Raw genomic sequence first — 22,984 nt, forward strand, 5'->3', positions numbered from 1 at the left:
CCCTGAATGGTAAGGACTAACTGGGTTAACATGGGAATGACCTTAAACAGTGTCTGGCTTTATAGTGAGTGCCATAGAACAGTTTGCTATTATCATTAGTGTTATAATTACTATTATTATTTGGTCATTTCCTTCACTATACAAACTATAGTGTATAGTGATGGTAGCCCAGGAAACTGATATAATGGCAGTGACAGGTGGCGTGTAAGTGCTTTCCTTTCAACAGTGTACCAGCTATCAAAACCTTTTGCACATTTATGTAAGATTTTCTGTTTTTCACTAGGAAAATAGTGACACATGAGCAATGCTGATTCTTAGGCTTCTCCAAGCCAACCTTAACAATTGTGTTTAAATGTTAAGCTTACTGATAGTTTTCCCAGTGCCCTTAGCTTTCCTTACAAAGAAGTAATTTAATTGTAGAGTCTGCATGCTCTGTAAATACATTATTGTACATTGCTTTAGAAATAGTTTCATAATGATTGTTTGACAATGTATTATGAGGAAGCTCATCAAGCAGACTTATCAGAAATAAATGCATGTTACATGTAAGACATTATGCTTAAGAATTGGTGTGGGGAAAATGGAAGTTTCTATGGCCAGGATCCTCATCTGAGCCTAAACTACTTGATGATATAACTGGCCTGCTGCTAGGCTACACACCCTAGGCAATAAGATACTATTAAATGAATCTCTACATAAAGAGCTCTGCCCAGTGCTCTGGGTGGAGGCAGAGACGAAGGAGGATTACAGACGTGCAGAGTGTTGGATGCAGATGTAATTCTAGTGCTGGACCTGTCACCAGGAGAATAAAGCCAGGTAATAAACCCTTTCACCCCAAGAACATTCCATGTCATTCCTCGGTCTCACCGAATCCATAGTGAACTTGCCTGGGGCTGAAACACATTGGCAAGACAATTGGTGTTTGGCTTTTTATTCTACTCTAGTAGCCCTTGGAACCCTGGTTGAAACACTTCTGGTATATTTTTATTAGAGCTTGAGTGTCTTATAAAAACACCCAAACTATTACTTTAATCTGTCCCACATATTTACATGTGTCCCATGAGGGAACCCTTATGTCTGTTTTTTTTTCCCAACACTCTGATTCCTCTTTATTGGAATGGTAGCCACAGTCTGGCCAACTTTAAAAAATTTCAATGATATAAAATGCCGATCCCTTTTCCTGGAAAGTGAGGGTGCAATTCAAAACTGAAATCAAACTTGTATGAAATACAGCCGTGTTCATCTCCTGGGGCTGGGTAACAAAGCGCCACAAACCAGGTGGCTTAAGACGACAGAATTTTACCGTCTCACAGTTCTGTAGGCTAGAGGTCTGAAATCAAGGTGTCAGCAGGGCCTTGCTCCCTCTGAAACTCAGAGGGGAATCCTTCCTGGCATCTTCCTAGCTTTTGGTGGTGTGCCAGCCATCTTGGGCACCCTTAGCTTGCAGCTGCATTACCGCAGTCTCTGCCTTTGTTGAGCGCATGGCTTCTCCCTGCACTTTCTTTTCATAAGGTGTCTTCTTTTGAGGATCGGGGCCCACCCTACTTCGGCATGACCTCCTCTTAATGTAACTAATTACATCTGTGACAGCACTATTTCCAAATAAAGTCACATTCTGAGGTACTGGGCGTTAGACTTCAATATATATCTTTTGGAGGCATACAGCTCAATCTACCAAAATATCCAATTTAACATTTTTTATGTCAAAAGGTGAAATTTTACCAGAGTTTTAACAATAAATTATCCAGATGTTAGAAAATTTTGCACCACAAGATTTTTTTTCATTTGAACTAATATTTAACTGAATTTTAATTTTATGTTAATAACAATGTATATTTTGTTTATGAATAATTAAGATTATGTTTTCAAGGAATACATCCTCCTACTTAGATTTATGTTTCCAAAGACCATTGTAAAAATGAAATAAATATAAAATATACATATAAATATAAAAAAGAAATAAACTATGGAAAGAATCTTGTGGTGTAGATTACTCAAATCAGTAAAATCCAGATTAAAATGAGGTAGGTTGAATATGATTCTTAATGTTTATAATACATCATAAAAATAAGGTAACATGTCAATTGTACTCTTTCTCACAATTTAATTTGTAATAGTCCAATGTAGTGTGAGACTAACATTTTATGAAGCAATACCATAAAAGTATGGTAGTTCTTTGCAAATGTGTATGAACACATGTATTATTCTCTGGGGTTTGGCTTTTGGATGAGAATCATGTATCAGCATCAGAAGTCATTTAAGTTTTCTCCACACATTTGAAGAAAGAGAAGGGTGTATACTTGGAAAGCTGACCAGTCTGAAAATTACCAGGGAGGTGTGCCTTTCATTGGTCATCGTGAAACAGGAGGTAGGAAAGGACAGCCTGTCGGATGCCTCAAGACCAAAATGGCCCATCAAGCCAGATGACTTCTTTGGTGCACTGAAGGGGCGGCTGGAGACGCCACCAGGGCCTTCACGGTCTGCATCAGATTCTATATGAACCTCACTTGCGTTAAGATCTCTAGGCATACATCATCCTAGAGCAAGAAAACAAGACCCTCCTCTTTACAGAAAAGGTTGACGTGTGTAGTGGTTAGTGGATGGTTCTAATAGTATATTTTTTATTAAAGTATCATTGATATACAATCTTTTTTATGTATTTATTTTTATTTTGGTATCATTCATGTTCAATTACATGAGCAACGTTATGGTTACTAGACTCCCCCTATTATCAAGTCTCCACCGCATACCCCATTACAGTCACTGTCCATCAGCGTAGTAAGATGCTATAGAGTCACTACTTGTCTCCTCTGTGCTATACTGCCTTCCCCGTGCCCACCCCCCCTACATTATGTGTGCTAACATTGATATACAATCTTACGATGGTTTTACATAACACAGTGGTTTCAACATTCACCCATATTATCAAGTCCTCATCCCTCCCCACCTGCCCGCTTATCAATCACGCCTGAGTTTAGTTCACATTCCAGAAACAAGTGCCACCTCTTAAATAAAGTGTGCTAATGCCAGTGGTGCTGGTACTAGACTCCCTGTACCCCAGGAACGTGGGAGAAGCAGTCTGGATGGAAGAGCTCCTTCTATGTTGATGCTGCATTTGAATAGCAAGTATATTTTCTCTATATTTCTTAAACTCAGTCATCCCCTCCAAAATTGGCTCTGGTTTTGTTAATTACATGAGCAAATCAGGTGGCAAGAAAACACGCTGCTCAAAAACGTCCCGGAGCTCTCAAAAGCTGATGAAGTAATTTCTTAAGTAGTATTTGGCCCCAGGGCCTAAGTTTCAGAAGCATCAACGGCAACTTCAGTTCAGAAATTTGCTTAGGGTCATTATAAAGTTGAAACAAACATGAGGACGTAGGCGCCACCTTCCCGAGTATAATTGACCAGCCTGAACAGCTCTTTAGGAGGAGCAGCTTCTGGGCTCCGGAACCACATGTTCTTGCTCAGATTGTACTGTGTCATTAAGATGAGAGCGCTTGGGGGGTGTCAGACACAGGTGATGTCAAAACCAGTAGTTTCAGAGGGATGGATGGGGATAAAGGCATTTGATTACACAGAAAGGAGAAGAAAGACACATCAAATGGGACATGGTGATGGGGTTGCCAACGCTGAAGATTACTAAACTGAGCTCTCAGAGTGTGCAGAGGTGGGTTTCTCTCCCAGAGGGGTAGATCCATGGCCTTCAAATGAACTTGCAAGAAGCTTCTCCCAAATGAGCTTAAAGGTTATAGACTCAGGACACTGGACATCTGTTCACTGGCATCTTATGAAACCCAAAAAAGATTTTCTTCAATGATTCTCATTTTCTCAGGCATTGTGGAGTTTCTATTATTGCCTTTGGCATCACTGAGTCTGGGTTTGGGGAAAACAATCTTGTCTGGGATATCTGATGCAGTATCTGTAGTATTCGCTTGCTTTCTACATTTTGTATGTGAGAGTTGATGTTGTGATTTTCTTGTGTGTCCCACTAAACTCTCTGAGCTCTTTAAAGGAGAGGCTCATTCAATATTGCAGGGCCTGACATCCTACAGTAGGGGAGAATATATTTGTAAATGACATATCCGACAAGGAGTTAACATCCAAAATATATAAAGAATTCACATGCCTCAACACCCAAAGAGCAAACAACCCGATTAAAAAGTGGGTGAAGGATATGAACAGACACTTCCCCAAAGAAGAAATTCAGATGGCCAACAGGCACATGAAAAGATGCTCCACATCACTAATCATCAGGGAAATGCAAATTAAAACCACAATGAGATATCACCTCACACCAGTCAAGATGGCCAGCATTGAAAAGACTAAGAACAACAAATGCTGGCGAGAATGTGGAGTAAGGGGAACCCTCCTACACTGCTGGGGGACATGTAAGCTAGTTCAACCATTGTGGAAAGCAATATGGAGGTTCCTCAAAAAACTAAAACTAGAAATACCATTTGACCCGGGAATCCCACTCCTTGGAATTTACCCACAGAATACAACTTCTCAGACTCAAAAAGACATATGCACCCCTATGTTTATCGCAGCATAGCCACAATATGGAAGCAACCTAAGTGTCCATCAGTAGGTGAATGGATAAGGATAAAGAAGAGGTGGTACATATACACAATGGACTACTATTCAGCCATAAGAAAGAAACAAATCCTACCATTTGCAACAACATGGATGGAGCTGGAAGATGTTTTGCTCAGTGAAATAAGCCAGGCAGAGAAAGACAAGTGCCAAATGATTTCCCTCATTTGTGGAGTATAACAATGAAGCAAAACTGAAGGAACAAAATAGCAGCAGACTCACAGACTCCAAGAAAGGACTAGTGGTTACCAAAGGGGAGGGGTGGGGGAGGGCAGGTCGGGATGGAGGGAGATGGGGATTGAGGGGCATTATGTTTAGTACACATGGTGTTGGGGGGTCACAGGGAAAACAGTGTAACACAGAGAAGGCAAACAGTGAATCTGTGGCATCTTCCTACACTGATGGACAGTGCCTGCATTGGGGTGTGGGTGGGGACTTGATAATATGGGTAAATATAGTAAGCACATTGTTTTTTCATGTGAAACCTTCATAAGAGTGTATATCAATAATACCTTAATAAAAATTAAAAAAAATTTAAATGATAAAAAAAATAAAAGACTGCCTTCTTAGTGGAAGAAACCCAGATGCTAAACAAATGTGACTCCATGCGAACTATGCAGGGTGACTCTGACTGACGGAAGCAGAATCAGAAAGTGGGGGGGAATGAATTTGGAGTCTAATTTCTTTGGATTTTTAACTCACAAGGGTGAGTCACTTTGACCTTAGACTTTAATTACTTTGGACTTTACTTACAAGGAAATTTGATTTTTGGATTTTAATCTGTCCCTGGAAATACATGATGAGATTTTGTATTTAGATTTGGGGCATGTATATGTTGTCATTTATTACTGAAATATCTTAATATTGTCATTTGATTTCAGTGCAGAACTTTTGGTGGCACTGTATTTGGATAATATGACTAGAAATAGTTTGGATTTGCAAGAGCCGTGGGAGTGAATTTTAGACTTGGTTCCGTCAGCATGGCCTTATAGTTACTGTGTTTTTCTGACCCATTTCACAGCTTCTGGGGCAAAATCTACACTGACCACCAGCAGTCACAGGAAAACTTACAGAGGAGCACTGGAGACAGCTTCATCTCTGGTTAGTCACAGGGGTGTTTGTAGAGCCCTGTGAATTAGAAGAACAAACCATAGAGGTATTTTTGGATGAAATATTTACTCCCCATTCTTCATGCACTGGAGGTTCCATAGCACTAGAGAAGTGTTCCTGGTCTCACTTCTCTTACACCCATTCTTCTCCAGGGGAGCAGGTAGCTGTGTTCTGCGGTTGGCTATGATAGGCTCTGCAAACCCCTTCACGACTGCTCCAGGGACATTGCATTGGTGGTTTGAAATCAGCCCTGGTGGGAGGATTTACAAGCAGGGAAACCAGCAGACTCCACAAAATTCAGGCTTTTGAACTGGTTTATCAAGGGCTTTTGTCATCCACTCTAGAAAGAAAGACCTCCTATTAATGGTTGTGGGATAAGCAACTGAGCAGGTGTATGTCTGTCAGTCCCTTCCGCTCCTCTTCTCTCTCTGTGTGTACGTGTGTGTGTTCTGGGATCTGTCTGTCTTCAGACAGCATATGTTTGTGTCTGCTCTTGGCTCCGTGGTGATTTTTTTTTTCCTTTGAGAGGGCATCTCATATTTATTGATCATATGGTTGTTAACAACAATAAAATTCTGTATAGGGGACTCAATGCACAATCATTAATCAACCCCACGCCTAATTCTCAACAGTCTCCAATCTTCTGAAGCATAATGAACAAGTTCTTACATGGTGAACAAGTTCTTACATAGTGAATAAGTTCTTACATGGTGAACAGTACAGGGGCAGTCATCACAGAAACTTTCGGTTTTGATCACGCATCATGAACTATAAACAATCAGGTCAATTATGATTATTTTGATTTTTATACTTGATTTATAACTCTGTGGTGATTTTGGCAGTAAATACTCTGTACCCACGAGGAGCTCTGTCTACTCACCATCGGGCACTGGGTGGGTAAAACTGTCTCAATCTGGAGATCATTATTCAGCCACCTTCACCAACCCAGTCTGTTCCAGTTATAAAGCCACTGTTTTGACCTCGGTCTGATTTCTCAATTTCTCTCAATTGGTTCAAAACACAGATGAAAAGGAGAACATACAGTTTATAAGCTTCCTTCCACCTCAACACTTACATCTGCTCTCTTGAGTCATTTGGAAGTTGTATGTATATATACTCTTCTAATGGCTCTTCTCAACTTAAAATTTTTCTTGTTATTTTTAAATTAGATATTTTTGAGAAGTGATCCTACCAAGAATGGAACTCTGCATCAGATTTTTTTAGACTGAAACACAAATAATTTAAAGAAAGCTTTATTTGCTGTCTCAGATGCAAAGAGTAGTGAAATGATGTTGTGTCTTTCTTACAGTTTTTTAATGAGTAGAACTTCTTATTTTTCAATAATTTTTGATTTATAGATAAGTTGCAAAAATAATACAGAGAGCTCCTATATGCCCTTCGCCCACTTCCTTCTAATTTTAATTTCTGCTTTGACAAGGTATATTTGTCAAAACTGAAAAGCCAGCTGTGGTATATTGCTATTAACTGAGCTCCAGTCTCCATTCAGATTTCTGTAGTTTTTACACTAATGTACTTTCCCTGTTCAAGGATTCAATCCAGGATCCCACATTACCTTCAGTCATACGTCTTCTTATTCTTCTCTAGTTCGTGACAGTTTCCGTCTTTCCTTGGGCTTCGTAACCTTGACAGTTCTGAGGAGTACTGGCCAGATTTTTGGCAGAAAGTCCCTCCATTTGACTTTATCTGATGTTTCTCCCCTTATTAGACTGGAGCTGTGGGGTATTTAGAATGAATTATTCATTTAAAAATTCTTTATAAACACAATAGATACATAGATATTTATGTATATGATATAATTTTGTTTTGAATTTTGGAAGTTGAGGAGGAGGTAATGTTTAAGCAGCTTTTTTAACTTGCCTTTTTTATTCAACATTGTTTTATGATCCATCCTTTTTGAAATACAGGCATTTTTTTTCCCACTATGATGCGACATATGCATTCTAGAAAATCCTCATTTTCTGCATACTTATGCACTAAAAATAGCAGGGCTTGTGCGATAATTATTTCCTTGTGCGATAATTAGGGGCCGACTGCCGAAAATCTATGCACTAACACACCAGAGTACTAACAGGAACAGCAACAATCCCAGTGAAATTATCAGCATAGTGAAGGCTTTTCAGAAGCCTTCACCACCTCTATAGTTGTCACACTTCTCAGCCTTCAGCCCCTGGCTCATGCAACCTCCTCGGAGATGCAGGTCTTTGGGGTCTATCACCTCTAACAGACCTTGGCTTCACTGAAATTTAAAACCTGATCCGTAGTGTATATTTAATCATCATAAAGTTTTTTTTTTTTAACACAGGGAGAAATATCTTGGCTGCTTCTCATCAGCACTTGCAACATCACTGTATAGTTTAATGCTGTGGAATGCACAGCAGCTCTTGAAGCCACTCAATCATGTGCTGCGTGCACTAATGGCAGTTAGGCAGACCCCTCAGCTTTTCATTAGGATCTTCTCTATTACTTAGAGTTTTCCTTTAATTATGAGAACGTGTGATCTTTATTAGGAAGCCAAGCCAAGGACTTGTCATCAGACTTTGCCTGCAATACCTATAGATTTGGGTAAATTCATCTTTTCTTGAGTTTTCCCAAATATCTTGAGGTTTCTGAGCTTTTCAGGAAGTGATTTTCCTTACTAGTTGGTAAGGCCATCTGGAACCCTGTAAGCAAGGTACCAGGCTATTTTTCCAAAGCGCTTTATTGGTTCTATAAAGTCAACCTTAGTTTCTTAAAGTTGTCTGATTCTGTGCATATCTGATTCTGTGCATATCATTCTCAAGTATGACATTCCAGTTAAAGCATTGATAATATAACCAATGTTTCCTTTATGCCCTGTTACAAGGAGAATAGATTCTTATTGAACTTATGTAAATAACTATATTGTCATAAAAATAACAATATTCACTAAGAGTTTCTGAATTCTGGAGGGATCAGGTAGGGAAAAAAAGAAAATTGTTTTGTCTTTATTCACAAAGGCATATTTTACCAGATTGCTGATAGCTTAAGAGGAAAGAGAAAAAGGTTTCCTGAAATCTGGAAAAATAAACAGAAAAGAACAAATAATCTTTCAAATAAAAAAAGCATAAAAATTATATATCCTCATCAGTTCATTCAGTCCCATGTAATTAATTTTTATTGAACCTGATCTTCTGTTAGAAGTTTTATGAAGCCATCAGTTTCTCCAACAGAGTTTTATAAATTCTTACCCAATTCAGTGCTATGACCTGAAAGTTGTTAAAAACCTGGGTTTGTTAAAGCCTTTTCCCTGGCTCTCTCTGAAGATGACTTTTGCAAAAGCAACAGAGTAAAACAGTAACTTCTGTAAATGACAAAAAGACTTAAATGTGGCCATGGTTAAAGATCTGATGAGAATTCATTTTGACAAGGAAATTCGGTTGTTTCTGTGACACACAACATTCTAAGATAATAACTAAAATTATGACTGATAATATTATATCAGGATAAATCAGAATTCTAGGGATTTTATATGATTTCTGAAACCACTTATATTAATAACATGTATCAATGCAAATATAATCTAAGAAGGTTTAGCATCACTTTTTTGACAATGCTTTCCATGTAGTTTAACATATCAAATAAACCTAATTAGTTTAAGGTCTCTCTTTTTATAAGGAGAGAACAAATCTTTTGAGGAGTCCCCTGGAAAATCCCAAGTTTTTCCAAGTCAGAACACTTCACTTAGAACTTCATTTTGGGAAGTTTGCCAAAAATATCAAAAGTCTGGACACTCAACTAAATAAGATCACAGAAATTTATGAAACAATAATTACACATTTAACCAAAGTGACAAAAGTTTTTAAAGGTAAATGTAGTGGTTACATAGCTGTGAACAAAACTTAGCTCTTAATACTAAGACTCAGTTAAGTAACCAGAGGCCTGATAAAGACAACATGAAGCAAAGAAAATTGTTTTAGTAAAGTACAAATTCTTTGATTGCTAGGTAGATTACTTAAAAGGTAAAGAAAAACCTTTCATAATATTCTATCAAGACCAGCCTAATAGTCCAAGAAAACTTTGTCCTTTTAGCAGATGAAAGGAAATTACATAAGTAAACTGTTGATATTGAAAATTATTTTTAAAAGACCTTACAACAACTTCTCTATCTCTTCCACTTTCCACGTACATTTAGTTTGTCCTTCATTTTCTTCCTTTCCATACTGAAATAACTAGTTTTACTTTAGGACAAATTTACTTTCTTTTTCTTAATAAAAGTGCATCTCCATATCTTATACCTTTCTTGCCCAAGGATATATCCTACTTTACTCACATACAAAATTGTTTCCTTTATTACTTTTAGTAGTTTTAATTATATGTATTAATGATAATTCTTAAACCCTTAGGAAACTTAATTTCTAGTGAAAACTAAGAAGTAAGACTTTATGAACTATTATAGCAGCATTCTTTAGATTGGCAAATTTATGAGTATATTCCATAACTTCTATTCTAGAAACATATATTTCATCAGACTGCAGTCTTTCAATGTGGCACAAAACATGTTTAGTTACAGACCCAAACATCTTTAGTTTCTTTGTAATAGAAGCCATAGATAAACCTATCATCAGTGATAAATGTTTCAGTAGTTTGCCTTATTGGGAAATGATCTAAATATTTAATAAATCTAAAAATATAAATACTTAATGAATCTAAAACCCTATATCTAAATATTTAATAAATATTCACCATTTAACTTGGTAAAACTCAAAGGCTTCAAGTTATCAAAAAGATTTGGGAAACAGTTATGGCTGGAAAGTTCATCTATAAACTTTTATTCCATTTACATCTATCTAAATCATTTTCTCTTAACAATTAGACTATGCACAACTACCTCGTGAGACAGTAGACAAGGTTAGCCAGCCATCATCCCAAGCTATTTTCCTTGCTGACACATTTTAGAAGAGATACTATGAACTTATTTGACTAGTAAACACACATAGAATAAATGTTGCACAGCTACATTATAGTTAATGTTGATAATTGTGAAGACATGTCTATTTTAATTAAGCCAGCAAACTTAAACAAGCTTTTATTTACTGAATATTATCCACGAACTTGAAAAGCATTTGGGTTAGTTTTTGTATTTCAGAGTTTTCTGAACACTTAATTTATAAGCACTTACTTTTAAGACAACTAAGTAGAGCTCTTTTACACATTAATATTGGCAATACCATCCTGAGGTAGAAAAATACCATATTGATAATGTACATACATAAACATACAGACAGACTCAAACAGATATCTTTTTTTTTTGAGAGGATATCTCTCATATTTATTGATCAAATGTTTGTTAACAACAATAAAATTCTGTGTAGGGGACTCAATGCACAATCATTAATCAACCCCAAGCCTAATTCTCAACAGTCTCCAATCTTCTGAGGCATAATGAACAAGTTCTTACATGGTGAACAAGTTCTTACCTAGTGAATAAGTTCTTACATGGTGAACAGTGCAAAGGCAGTCATCACAGAAACTTTTGGTTTTGATCACGCATCATGAACTATAAACAATCAAGTCAGATATGATTATCCATTTGATTTTTATACTTGATTTATATGTGAATCCCACATTTCTCCCGTATTTTTTTTTTAATAAAATGCTTAAGTGGTAGGTAGATGCAAGATAAAGGTAGAAAACATAATTTAGTGCTGTAAGAGGGAAAATGTAGATGATCAGGTGTGTGCCTATAGACTAAGTATTAATCCAAGCTAGACAAGGGCAACAAAACATCCACGGATGCAGAAGATTTCTCTCAAAACAGGGGGGGTGAGGTTCTAAGCCTCACCTCTGTTGATCCCCATTTTCTCACCTGATGGCCCCCCTGCGACTGTGCCTGTCTTAGGTTGTTCCTCCCTTGAGGAATCTTACCCGTCTCTGGCTAACCAGTCATCTTCCGGGGCCATACAGGGAAATGTAAAGTTGGTAAGTGAGAGAGAACCCTTATTGTTTGAAAAGGTTAGCTTTTTACTTTTTTGCAGATTTATGCCCTGTGGCTTCTATGCCCAGCATTTGTCTTGAGGTATCTTTACCACTTGGAAGAATTATGATACTTGGTAATTTTCGATATGAGGCACGAATTCTACTAAAGGGTTGTAATTAGGAAGGAAGAAGAAAAGCTATAGAAGTAGCAGACGGAGGTCAAACAGATATCTTATAGCTTTCATTTTTTAGCCATAAGTCAGGTACAACAATATCAAACCCATTAGTTTATAAAGGACAATTTAATTTAAATTGTAGCTCTGTTAGATGGAATAAGTTAAGGTTACTTGCTAAAATGGCTAAAGCTTTTTACTAATGTTTGAGAAGATTATTAAGGTTTGCATTTGTCATTGACAAGTAATCTTATGGAGACTGTGGACTAGAATTTGGGCAAGGGAGTTTTCATAGCAGTTTGTATTTAAAAAACCCCCTTTTCCCTCTTTTTCTTTGTTTTCAGTCTCAGGCAGTTTGGGCTGTGCTTTAGTTATCTCCTGTGGTGTTTACATTTCAAAGACATGGTAAGATGTACGTCTTCAAGGGACAGAGAAAGGATGTAAGTTTTCTCCTAGGAGTTTTAGAGTATATCTGTCTATTAACAGAAGTCTTGGGTAATTATTATTTAAATTTCTTCTTTTTCTCAAGTGCTCTTCTCGTGCCCTGATTTTTATTATAATATCTTCAAATATTTGTCTGAAGGCAAATAGGAAGGGATCTGAGTGGACTTTGAATTACTCTCAGAGTTATGCTTTTGTTTCATTAAAGACTCAAGTTAAAAATAAAGAATTGTTGATTCCACCTCTTTTTCTTCTTGCGTTCCTGCAAGCTCTCTTCAAAGAATTGGGTAGCTGCTTCCATTATAATGCTTAGAGGTTGACTAGGCTTTCCAACCACCCTATTTTGAATTTGTCTTTTGATATCAGGGAGAAAATTTCCTACTAAGGTGGAGATTAAAAGATTTCTATGTTCTGGAGCTTTAGGATTTAATGCAGTATGTCTTTGAAAGGTCTGTATAGAGTGTTCAACAAAGGCCTTCAGATGTTCTTCTCTCTGAGAATTCAACCCTAAACCAATTTACCTTAGTGGGGAAAGCTTCTATTGTTGTTTATATTGGCCCTGAATATCAGTATTCAGTTGATGCATTTTCTGATCATTTGTAGGATGGCCTAGGACAAATTCAGGTCATCTGTTTCCCCTGAGAGAGGGGTTTTTCCCCAGGGAGCTTTGCGGCTTGTCTGTTAACTGCAGTATAATTATGGGAGGGAAAAACATCCCTTAGCAGCCAATCAAGGTTCTTGTGAGAGGGCCTATGAATGGTCCCCAATCTTTCTAATTCCCCTTTAAATTTGGTAGATCTTCTGAGTAGAGGCAAAAGGCTTTATAACTTAAAAGATTTGTCTAGGAGACATGAATTCTTTACAGGGGAGGACAGAGATTCAGGACACACTATAAAGGACATTGCACAGTAAGGCCTGAAGCTGGCATAGCCTGACTACAGAGCCCAGCAAAGTGAGCCTTACTGTCTGTGCCAGGTGCTTCTGCTAAATTCACCTCTTGGCTTTCAGAATTTATGTGAATACCTGAGCTTAGAGAACAAGCCAGAATGCTCCCCGTAAATCTTGTAGGGAAAGGGAAGCTAAAACAGGCAGTGGGAACAGAAGGGACCTACTGAGGAGATGGGGCCAGATTTTAAGGAGGGGAAATTCTGTTGTATGTGAACATTAATTTTTGTTTTAAGTCTGCTTTCTGTTGTTTCATGTTGTTAAAGAAGTCCTTAAGGCTAGCCATTATACTCCTTGGTATACACTTTTAATTTGATCTCTCCATAGGTAGCAATAAGACAGTGGTTCAGGCTGAGAGCTCTCTAAAATTTTTTTCAAATATAGAACTTTTTTCCAATTCAAAGGATCATTCCTCTGGACATTAATGAGTAGGATTTTATTTTAATCTCAATAGCAACTCAAACCAAAAAGTCTTTTATGGCTTAACCAGGGGTGTAAGAGGTGTCCAAAAGAGGGTGCAAAAGATGCGGCTGTCGCAGGCCTTCAAACCCAGAGTAAAGTTTAAGGAAGCAACGACCTTTGTTGTCATAGGCAATAAGAATGGTGTAGTGAAAAATGGTGTCTCTGGTTTCTTAAGAGAATGAGAGATGCCTCCAGTCACAGACCCAGTAATCTGTGACACCAGGCAGGTGCTACTGGAATGGGACTTTTCCAGCACTAACAAGACCACACAAGTTGAAATGACGAAGGTCCCTTGTAGACTGGGACCTCTTACGACAAGTTCTCCTGAGAGCTGGCATGGTCAGGCAGAGAGGGTGATGCTTGTGACTGCATGTTGTGGAATGGCAATCCATTCGGCGAGCCACCAAATGCAAGCCGGTGTTTGGATCTTGCAGCTGGCAGAGACCGGAGAAAGTATTCTCATTGGCCACAAAGCCAAGCCCTCAGGACATAAAACAAGATGAAAGGAAAACTCTGTCTGGCTTTCACATAGGCCCCCATATCCAGGTTTGTCTAAACAGTCGGCAGGCTGGTGTGAGCCAGGCAATCACTAGCCTGAGAGGTGGGCTCAAACAACAGGCTTATAGGACCCTGCTGTTCTGCTCTGTGCTTTTCCCTCCTTAGGACAAATGATACAAAAGACAGAGACAAAGGAAACAATGACCATCTCTGGGAGGAAATGGGTCAACAGAAAACAAGAGAACTCATAACCAATCTTTACCACAGTTGCTATACCCAAGGAACTAGTTCATACCAATATTTTCTCCTGCTAATCTAAATTTAAAGAAAAAGTCTTCCCCTGCTCTTGCCTCCAACAGACCCTGCAGGCAGAGGTCTGGGAGATGGATGCGCTAAGAATGCTTATCTTCTGCCAGTTCCAGCCAGAGGTCCCAGGATCTCATAGATGCAGCAGCCCCTGAGCAAGCCAAGCCCAGACAGTGAACAGCCCTATGTTGGGTGTCAAAATGTAGAGGAGGAAAACTTTTCCCTTCTTGTTCTTCTAAGTTCTTTGGCTGATTTAATTATCAGATTGAAAAAGATTAACAGGGAAAAAAAAATTGAATTTTGTATGTATGGGAGCCCCTAAAAATATGAGACTCACAGAAGTGACTAAGGCAGGCAGTTTTTATACTTTTTAGACAAGGCAACAATAAATTTGTGAAGAATTGACAAGGTAAGGGGGTTTGGGTTGAGGGTAGCAAATTAGTGAAGAAGTAACGTATTTTCCTTCTATAGCTTCTCAGCCCTAAACTCCTCATCTCTGGTGGTTAGAATGCTTTCTACCCTCCTGGTGAAGGGAGGGTAGCTTTCACATGAGAGATTTATTTTCTGCCTTCAGGGGAACAGAGGAGAATTGGAGTGTCTTCTTGCACTGGCTCTTTGTTAAGTAGCTTTAATTAAAAACAATCAATATACCAAAGTGACACATTTTGGGGTGGCATATTCTGCTTCTCTTCAATAGTAATGATCTCAAAGGATTGTTGTAAGAATCAAATAAGATCATGCACATATAGCACTTAGTATAGTGCCTGGCATATAATTATTATTAGGCTGTTTTGTGTTATATCCCTAAGCACAGATTCATTATATACCATTGAAATACAACTTGGTGGAATTACTCTGGGTTGACAGCAATTGAAAGGTCTAATTTGCTAAAAACTGAATTCAGAATGCTAGGAGAATGAAGAACAAATCTTTGAGATGACTATTTCTGAATATTGATTTCCCTAATTAACTTTTGATAACCATTTGGAAGCATGGAAGTTAAGGATACATTCTCAGGTAAAAATGTGAGTGCAAATATTGTCAGTTTTCCAATTAGGGCAGATTCATATGCCCTGACATTCAGCTAAGTAGAAGAGTAGAAGGGTTGGCACTTTTTCTAGTTGAAGAATCCAGTCAGGAGATATGTCTTAATTATAGAAAACCATCCCCAACTCCCCAAGGGATGTGGGCTGAGCTAATATTTTTTTCAGAATTCAGTTACCGGTACCTTACTACACAGAGTTTAGTGGACAGCCTCTGGCCTTAATAATTTTAGCCAGAAAAATTTTTACAGCTGGCATTTGCATTCAGTGAGCATTAAAGAATCTCAATAAAGCATTCCTAGAATGTTTAAATTTAGGCAGTTTCGCTGACTGGTAGATACTTCAATGTAATCTTGTTAGAAAATATATCCCAAGTAACTGGTATTGTTGTATTATGTAGCGTTGTTAGACACAATCCAATTAAATGTTAGATGACACATGCCAAAGAGGATGATTCTGGTTTGTCTGAGCTGGTTTAGGCAATTCTCTTTCACAGTAAGTGGAGGGTAAGATCAATTGTCCATTGAGGCCACTTCTAGCTAAGGTTAATAAAGCCATGTCACCAGCACTGGTTTGTCCTTACAGTGGGGATTATATATCCAGTTTGTCCAGAAGAAGAGTCAGCCACTAACTTCCACTGAAAAGGCAGAGGGCCTAGTGATATATAAAACCTACAAAAAAATTTCCCTATAGGGCTTCCTTGAGGAAAATGAGGTAAACTATAAAAAGAGCACATGCATAGTAGACAATAAACATTTCTTTCACTCAGAGGGGTTAAGGAGGATGGGTTTCTACACATCTGTCAATGAAATGAACTGAGACACAGCAGGGGTAGTAGCCCAGCACTGAAGAGACGCTGTAGCACATTTACAGACCCGTTGAGGGGCCAGACCAACTGCATATGTCAGAGACTGGAAAAGTAAAACCTTAGGGAAATGCTGGCTGCTGCTGCATTTCAATCCCCCTTTGGGGGATTGAAAATAGCCAAGAGTGCAGGAGTCAGGGCCAGTCCTGACCCAGCCGTGGACACCTTACTGTGGGCTGCAACGTGCTTATGTGCAGTGCGAGCACCTATGATCTCCCTGTGTTGGGCAGAAATATTAGATCATTGGTGTGGTGACAAGCCTTGCATGGGATCCAGCCAGATGAGTGGATGAAGACCCATCTCTCAGGTCATCCCGGGCCTGGACGAGAGACTACAGGCTGCCTCAGAAGTGGGGCTGGGGCCTGATGGAAATGGGTTTGGAGTCCCAGTCGACAAACTAGGTGGATGTTTTAAGTCTGTAATTTCCACCTCCCATGCTTTTCACTATTTCCAAGTTTAATTAATGTGTTCCAGGAAGCAAGGGTTGTTCAAAAAAGCCCAAATGACTCCAGATCATTAAAACAATAAAAATATCCCCATCAAATTTCCAAAGTAGATTTCTGATCCTTAGAATTCCAGGGAAAGAAGAAAAGCACTTCTTTGATTTCTAGTTGGCTTTATCCCAAGATAACCAACCTCTAGCTGCATCTCAGATGGGTTGGTGTAAGGTCTGGATTCCTTCCCTGCAGTTCTCTGCCTTCATCTCGTCCATGTATCCTTTCATTTCTCCTTTGCCAGAAGTGGGTTCATGGGCTTGTTGGTCTTCTTCTTCAGAAAAGGCAGACGCCTAGCTCAAGTCTCTTGTTTCACCTGATTCAGAGATTCTTAAGTTGCAGCTGCTGATTACAGGCATCACCAGCATAGGTTCATTGACCCCCAGATCTGCTAGAGTTGACTCTGGAGTTAGAGCCCAGGAATTAGTAATTCACAAGCTCTTTTGCCCAATGTATTTTTAGGACCATCATTTTAGGGGCTTCCTGGCAGTTCAGATGTCTTGTCTGGGGGACATGCCTGCCCCCAGTAAGCTTGAAGACTGGTCATCATCTTTAAAGAAGGCTATAGCACACTTGGCTCAGGTTACCTCTGCTGCATTCTCTGAGGACTCCTCCCGGGTGATCCCCACCACCCCGGGGCCTTTCAGACCCACAGAGGAGTGATCTCTTAAGTTCCTATCACTGCTCCCAGGATGATAATTGCTTAGTCACACAGGACAGATCAGAGACAATCTTAAAGGTACCTTACGCCTACCGAGTTCTTACTGTGTTCCAGGCAATGTTCTAAGTCCTTTATATGTATTTATTTGCTTCATGACATCCTTTGAGGTAAGTACTCTTTTTTATAGTCCTCATTTCACAGATAAAGAAACTGAAGTCCAGAGAGGTTAACTACCCTGCCCAGAGCTGGAACTAAACTTAGGCAGCCTGGCTAACAGGTCCCCGTGCTCCTAAATACTGTGTTCTACTGCCCCATGCAACAAAATCTTACACTCTGCTCTTATCCCCCTAGTGGCGGAGGGTGAGTATGGGGATATGTGTATGTTTTCTCATCAGAAGGCCGTTTCAGGGTGCCACATATCCAGTGTTAACTACCGTCTCCGGGGCACTGTCAATCTCCTAACTTCTCATTTTGTTATGTATGTTTAGGAGAACGGCTTGCACATAAAAATCCTACTCAGCCTCAGCATCAACAGAGCATGAGGCAGCCGGCTGTGCCCTTGACTCACTGTCAAAGTTTTCTTTGACTTGGAAACCCCCCCCCTTTTCCATGGTCATGTATGCCTTTAGAGATCATTTCGTATCCTAAGGGGAGCATATTCCACCGAGGACATGGAATTGTAGGAGAAATTCTCTAGGCTGGCGATTCTCAATTTTAGATGCTAACATTATAATCCAGCTGCCCAGGCCACACTGCAGAGCATTACAGCAGATTCTCTGGTGGTGAGACCCAGTCTTCAGTATTTTTAAAGCTTGATTACACCGTGCAGGCAAGTCTCCAGCAGTGGAGACAGGAGAACCGCTGTTGTAGGCGGAGTGACAGCTTTGAAAAGACTGTTGTCTCTGATTTGTTACGTGGTTGTTTTTGACGTGTCCCTCCCTTCCACTTTTCCTCCTGTAAATAGTGGTTTGTTTGAACTGCGTGGGGTGTGTTGGTGGGTTGGGGCATAATGAACCCACTCTTTAAGAACTGGAGACTAGTATTGTCATTGCTCTAGGATGAAATAAAGTGATAGCCTTGTATTTACCATGTTCTTATGTATTCAGTAAAGCAGCACTGTGATGACAAACATTCTGTTTGTCTTTGAATGTTTTTCTTTTTCCCCAGCTGATGTTTTGGGTCTCTGCAATTTGAGGTGTTTGTCTGATCTTCTGGGGCTTTAAATCAAGTGCCAAGGTGTCTAGAAAAGCTGAGAACCTTCAGTATTTTTATTGGCGCATCAGGGGCTGTAAGAGAACGAGAGGAGAGGCCTCCCCAGCAAACGTATCTGAGGCAAGGGTGAAGGTTGCGTAGCACGCTGATTCATTACACCTCTCTCCTGATAGAGCTCACTCGGTGCTGTCAGACCACGGGAGCGATTTCAGCACTGCACTGACAGATTACTGGAACCAGGGGTGGATTGTGAAATGGTTCATGGGGAATGTCTCAATTTCTCTCTTCCTCTTTGTTTTCCCTTTCTCTTCTTTTCTATTGCTCTAGCTCTTGCCTATATCTTTAATTGGGCAAATGGTTAGAAAACAGAGAGAAAGCCATTCAAAGCAATTACTTTGTTCCAGTCTTATATTTTAAAAGTAGTTTGCAAAAAAAAGTTTGGGGAAGGGTAATTAAAAAGAAAATTTAACTGTACATCATTAGAGAACAAACCTTCCCAGGAATTACTACTTGTAATAGTCCTTTTAGCTTGTGTGATTATAATATGCTACACACGTTGGCTGGTTCTTCAATTAAGAAATAACCTCTATTATTAATTTCACATTGAATATCAAGGGGAAGTCATGAAGAGGCCGTGATGAATAAGCTCAAGATTCTTTTTTACATGAAATTATAATGTTTTATATAGAAATTTATACATTGCAGATACTTTTCTACATACACGCACACAAACACACACACATGTATCAGGATGTCTAATTGATATTCTGGGAGTAAAGCCAAATAGCCATAGTCCGACTGGATGTCCTATTCATAAAATGAAATCATAGCTTTTGTTGCTTTGAGGAATACTGATATTCATCCCCTCTTTCCTTGCCTCTTAATTAACAACACACACACACACACATGCACATCATAACCACATGATGGAATGCGTTGTTAATAAGGGAAATAATCCTCCATAATTTCACTGCCGTGCTAAGAATACTTATTGTTTGGGGATATTCCTTATAGATTTTTTTCTAAAGATGTTACTTCTTCTAAAAATGATGTATAAACAAATTTATGTTATCCTTTCTCTTATTATAGTACCATAATCATTTCTACATAGGGCATAAAATTTACAACCAACATTTTAAATGGCTATCCATTCTATTTAGGGGATATAGATATATGTGATTTACTTAAACATGCCTCAATTTTCTAATTTTTCACTATCTTAAGTAATGTTATCGCTGTCTTTGTGCATAAAGCCTCCTCCATCCCTGCACCCCCCCACATTTTGCAATAATCCCTAGAATGGATTCCCAGAATGTGATGTTTTAATTCACCACATACTGTCACACAGAGCTGTTGGAACACCGACAGACATCCGGGGATCTCTAATAAATAACTTGTAGTGTTACTCTTTGTGGCTTATCTTGGTTTATTTGCTCTTGGAGCTTTAATCATGGCTTCAGGGAGCAATTTTAGATAATCATTTACCCATCAGCTGAGACACTCCATCACACATATAAGGTCAAGGTGGAGCAGACCTGAGAGAGGGATCTCAGACACCCAAGTGTGCAATCTCAGCCTCTGAAATTCTTTCCAGGAGGAAAATCCAGATTCCAGGCTCTGGCCACCAGGAGGGAACATGGAGAAGCTGTGGCTGTGTTTCCTGCTTGTCCTCAGCCTCCCCAGTGCTTTTTCCCAAAGAGGTAGGTGCTGCTTCAGAATGTGAGTGGAGTTCTTGGCTCACGGTTAGACAGCGCGAAGCCAGGTTGGGAGAAATGGGCAGCATGGGGAAGGGGTTGTGGCCTGGAGCAGAGGGCAACCCGTGATTTCTAAATCCAACCTGTCTAGACACAGTGAGAGCATACATCTCGGTGGTCTAACAAGCTATTAAAGACCACAGGTCCAAAGTGGAGTCAGTTACCCTAAACCCCACATCGGCAAGCCAAGACTTACTACCTAACCTAATTGCAGATTCATCCTTTCCCAGGAATATGGCCTTTAACCAGTCAGTCTCGAATCGCTTGGTCAGCACTAGTGAGTCAATCTGCCTGATCGACCCCCCTCCATCTCCGTAGGAAGGTGACTTCAAAACAACTCACTCTGCTTGAAGCTCTCTCCTCCTAACCCCTTCTGCCGCTAAAAGCCTTGCATTTTGTACAGCTCGTCAGACCTCCTTTCCATCTGCTGGAGGGGATGCTGCCTGGTTCATGAATTGTTGAATAAAGCCAATTCGATCTTTAAATTTACTCTGTTGAATTTTGCTTTTGAGCACAGCTCAACTGCTGACGTTTTCCCTCTGTCTTCAATTATACAGACTTGTGGAGAAAGGCCTTCGTGTTTCCCAAAGAGTCAGATAATTCCTTTGTGACCCTGAGCGCACAGCTGCAGGAGCCTCTCAGGGCGTTCACCCTGTGCCTGCACGTCTACACGGACTTGACCCGCGGATATAGCATCTTCTCTTATGCCACCAGGACACAACCTAACGAGATCCTCTTCTTCAAGGAAAATAGTGGAGTGTACAGTGTAGCTGTGGGAGGAGCTGCCGTCGTTTTCAAGCCTCCTGCGCTCTCCCCTGCGCCGCTGCACATGTGCGTCACCTGGGAGTCCGTCTCAGGGATCGTGGAGCTCTGGGTGGACGGGAAGCCCATGGTGAGGCGGAGTCTGCGGAAGGGCTACTCTGTAGGAACAGAAGCCAGCATCATCCTGGGGCAGGAGCAGGACTCATTCGCTGGGAGCTTTGATAAAAACCAGTCTTTGGTGGGAGACATTGGTGATGTAAACATGTGGGACTCTGTGCTGTCCCCCGATGAGATTAGCACTATCTATGCTGGTGGAAAATTGAATCCTAATGTCCTGAACTGGGGGACGCTGAAGTTTGAAGAACATGGTGAAGTGTTCATCAAGACCCAGCTGTGGCCCTGAGGCCCTTTTGTGAGTCCTGAAGTTGCCCCCCAGGGTCTGCGTCTTACGTTTCCCTTAACTCTGGCTCTGACGTGTTATTGCCCCGCATACGTGGCTTTGGTGCCCTGGGCGACTGTATTTCCCTCTCCCTTTTCTGCCTGGTTCTCACCAGCCGAGGCACAGGGCAGAGCAGAGAGTCTTTTTCATGACTGCCCATTAGAGTTACCAGGGACACACCCCAGGCCAATTAAATTTGGTATTTTTAGGGGGTGGGACCCAAGTGTCAATGTGTTTTAAAGCTCTCCAAGTGATTCCGCTGTTCAGCCAAGGTTGAGAGTTATTTAAGTGTATGTTTAAGAGCAACTGAGCCAACTTTTTATTCTCCTGAAAGACTGCTCATGTCTAACTTGTACTCCAGCCAACGTTTTCCCTTCCCTTTATAGGCACCCCCAACCCCTTTTATTGTGCTTTATTGAGTTATCTAAAGAATGAGGGAATGGAACTTTTCCAGCATTTTGCCTTGTAGGATCGTAGGATACGATCATTATAAATTAGAATTAACTACAATTTTCGTTAATCTGTTCAGTTTGAAGTTTCAAAAACCTAAAAATAAATGTTTTGGTCTTATTTCTATTTAATGTTTTCTACTTTTTTTCTTCAGGATCACCAATTTTCATTTTGGGACATTTCCTTTATTTTTCTTTCTCATTTATTATCACCCAGACCACTTTTATCTGTGTCCTTCATCCTTGTATTGTGGGTTTTTAGTTTTCCAAAACTATCTTCCATATCAGTGCTTTGATTTTCCATCTGGCATGTTGGAATCCTTATTATTTCCAAATCGATTTAAAATCCCGTGATGCTTTTCAAGTTCTCTTAAATTCTTTCTTGCATTTTGTGTGGCTTTTTCAACCCCCATCTTTTACCAAGTCTCTGTTTTTCCCCACTTTGCTTGAGAGTTTAATGCAGCTGTTGCCTAAGATTTTTAAATTTTTCCTGTGATTCATCTTTTATTGGAAGTAGATCTTCTTCATGCTTTCAATAATTTTCTTTCATATGCTAGTATTTTTCAGTCCTTCTATTCAAATATAGAGTGAGAGGTGAGTTCTCTGAGCTCCTTCCCGTTTACCTGGTCACAGTTACGTTCCTCAGCAACTTAAGCTAGCGGACTGGTGCACCTGTGCCTATATTAGGAGTTCCTGGTCATGCAGCCCAGCCCTGATATCCTGCCGCTCCCCTTTTAAGTGACCCCCCCACCCCATCCCCACACCATTTTCTTCCAATGTCCCAGACTCTCAAAGGTGCACTTTTTCAAATATTTATGTCTT

General features: G+C 39.8%; 1 protein-coding gene across 1 annotated transcript; it reads left to right on the forward strand.

Annotated features, from left to right (window-relative positions):
• Window positions 1–20,285: 20,285 nt before the first annotated feature.
• Window positions 20,286–22,289, forward strand: CRP (C-reactive protein). Its single transcript, XM_036922673.2, has 2 exons — window positions 20,286–20,458; window positions 21,070–22,289. Exons 1-2 carry the CDS (start codon window positions 20,395–20,397, stop codon window positions 21,675–21,677), a joined length of 672 nt encoding a protein of 223 aa, XP_036778568.1. The 5' UTR covers window positions 20,286–20,394; the 3' UTR covers window positions 21,678–22,289.
• The last annotated feature ends 695 nt before the right edge of the window (window positions 22,290–22,984 follow it).

This window comes from Manis pentadactyla, chromosome 19 (genome assembly GCF_030020395.1).
Source record: "Manis pentadactyla isolate mManPen7 chromosome 19, mManPen7.hap1, whole genome shotgun sequence".
NCBI lineage: Eukaryota > Metazoa > Chordata > Mammalia > Pholidota > Manidae > Manis > Manis pentadactyla.

Coding starts and splice junctions, on each gene's coding strand:
- CRP (XM_036922673.2), top strand. CDS start 20,395: ATGGAGAAGCTGTGGCTGTGTTTCCTGCTTGTCCTCAGCCTCCCCAGT. Junction 20,459..21,069: donor CAGTGCTTTTTCCCAAAGAG/GTAGGTGCTGCT, acceptor TCAATTATACAG/ACTTGTGGAGAAAGGCCTTC.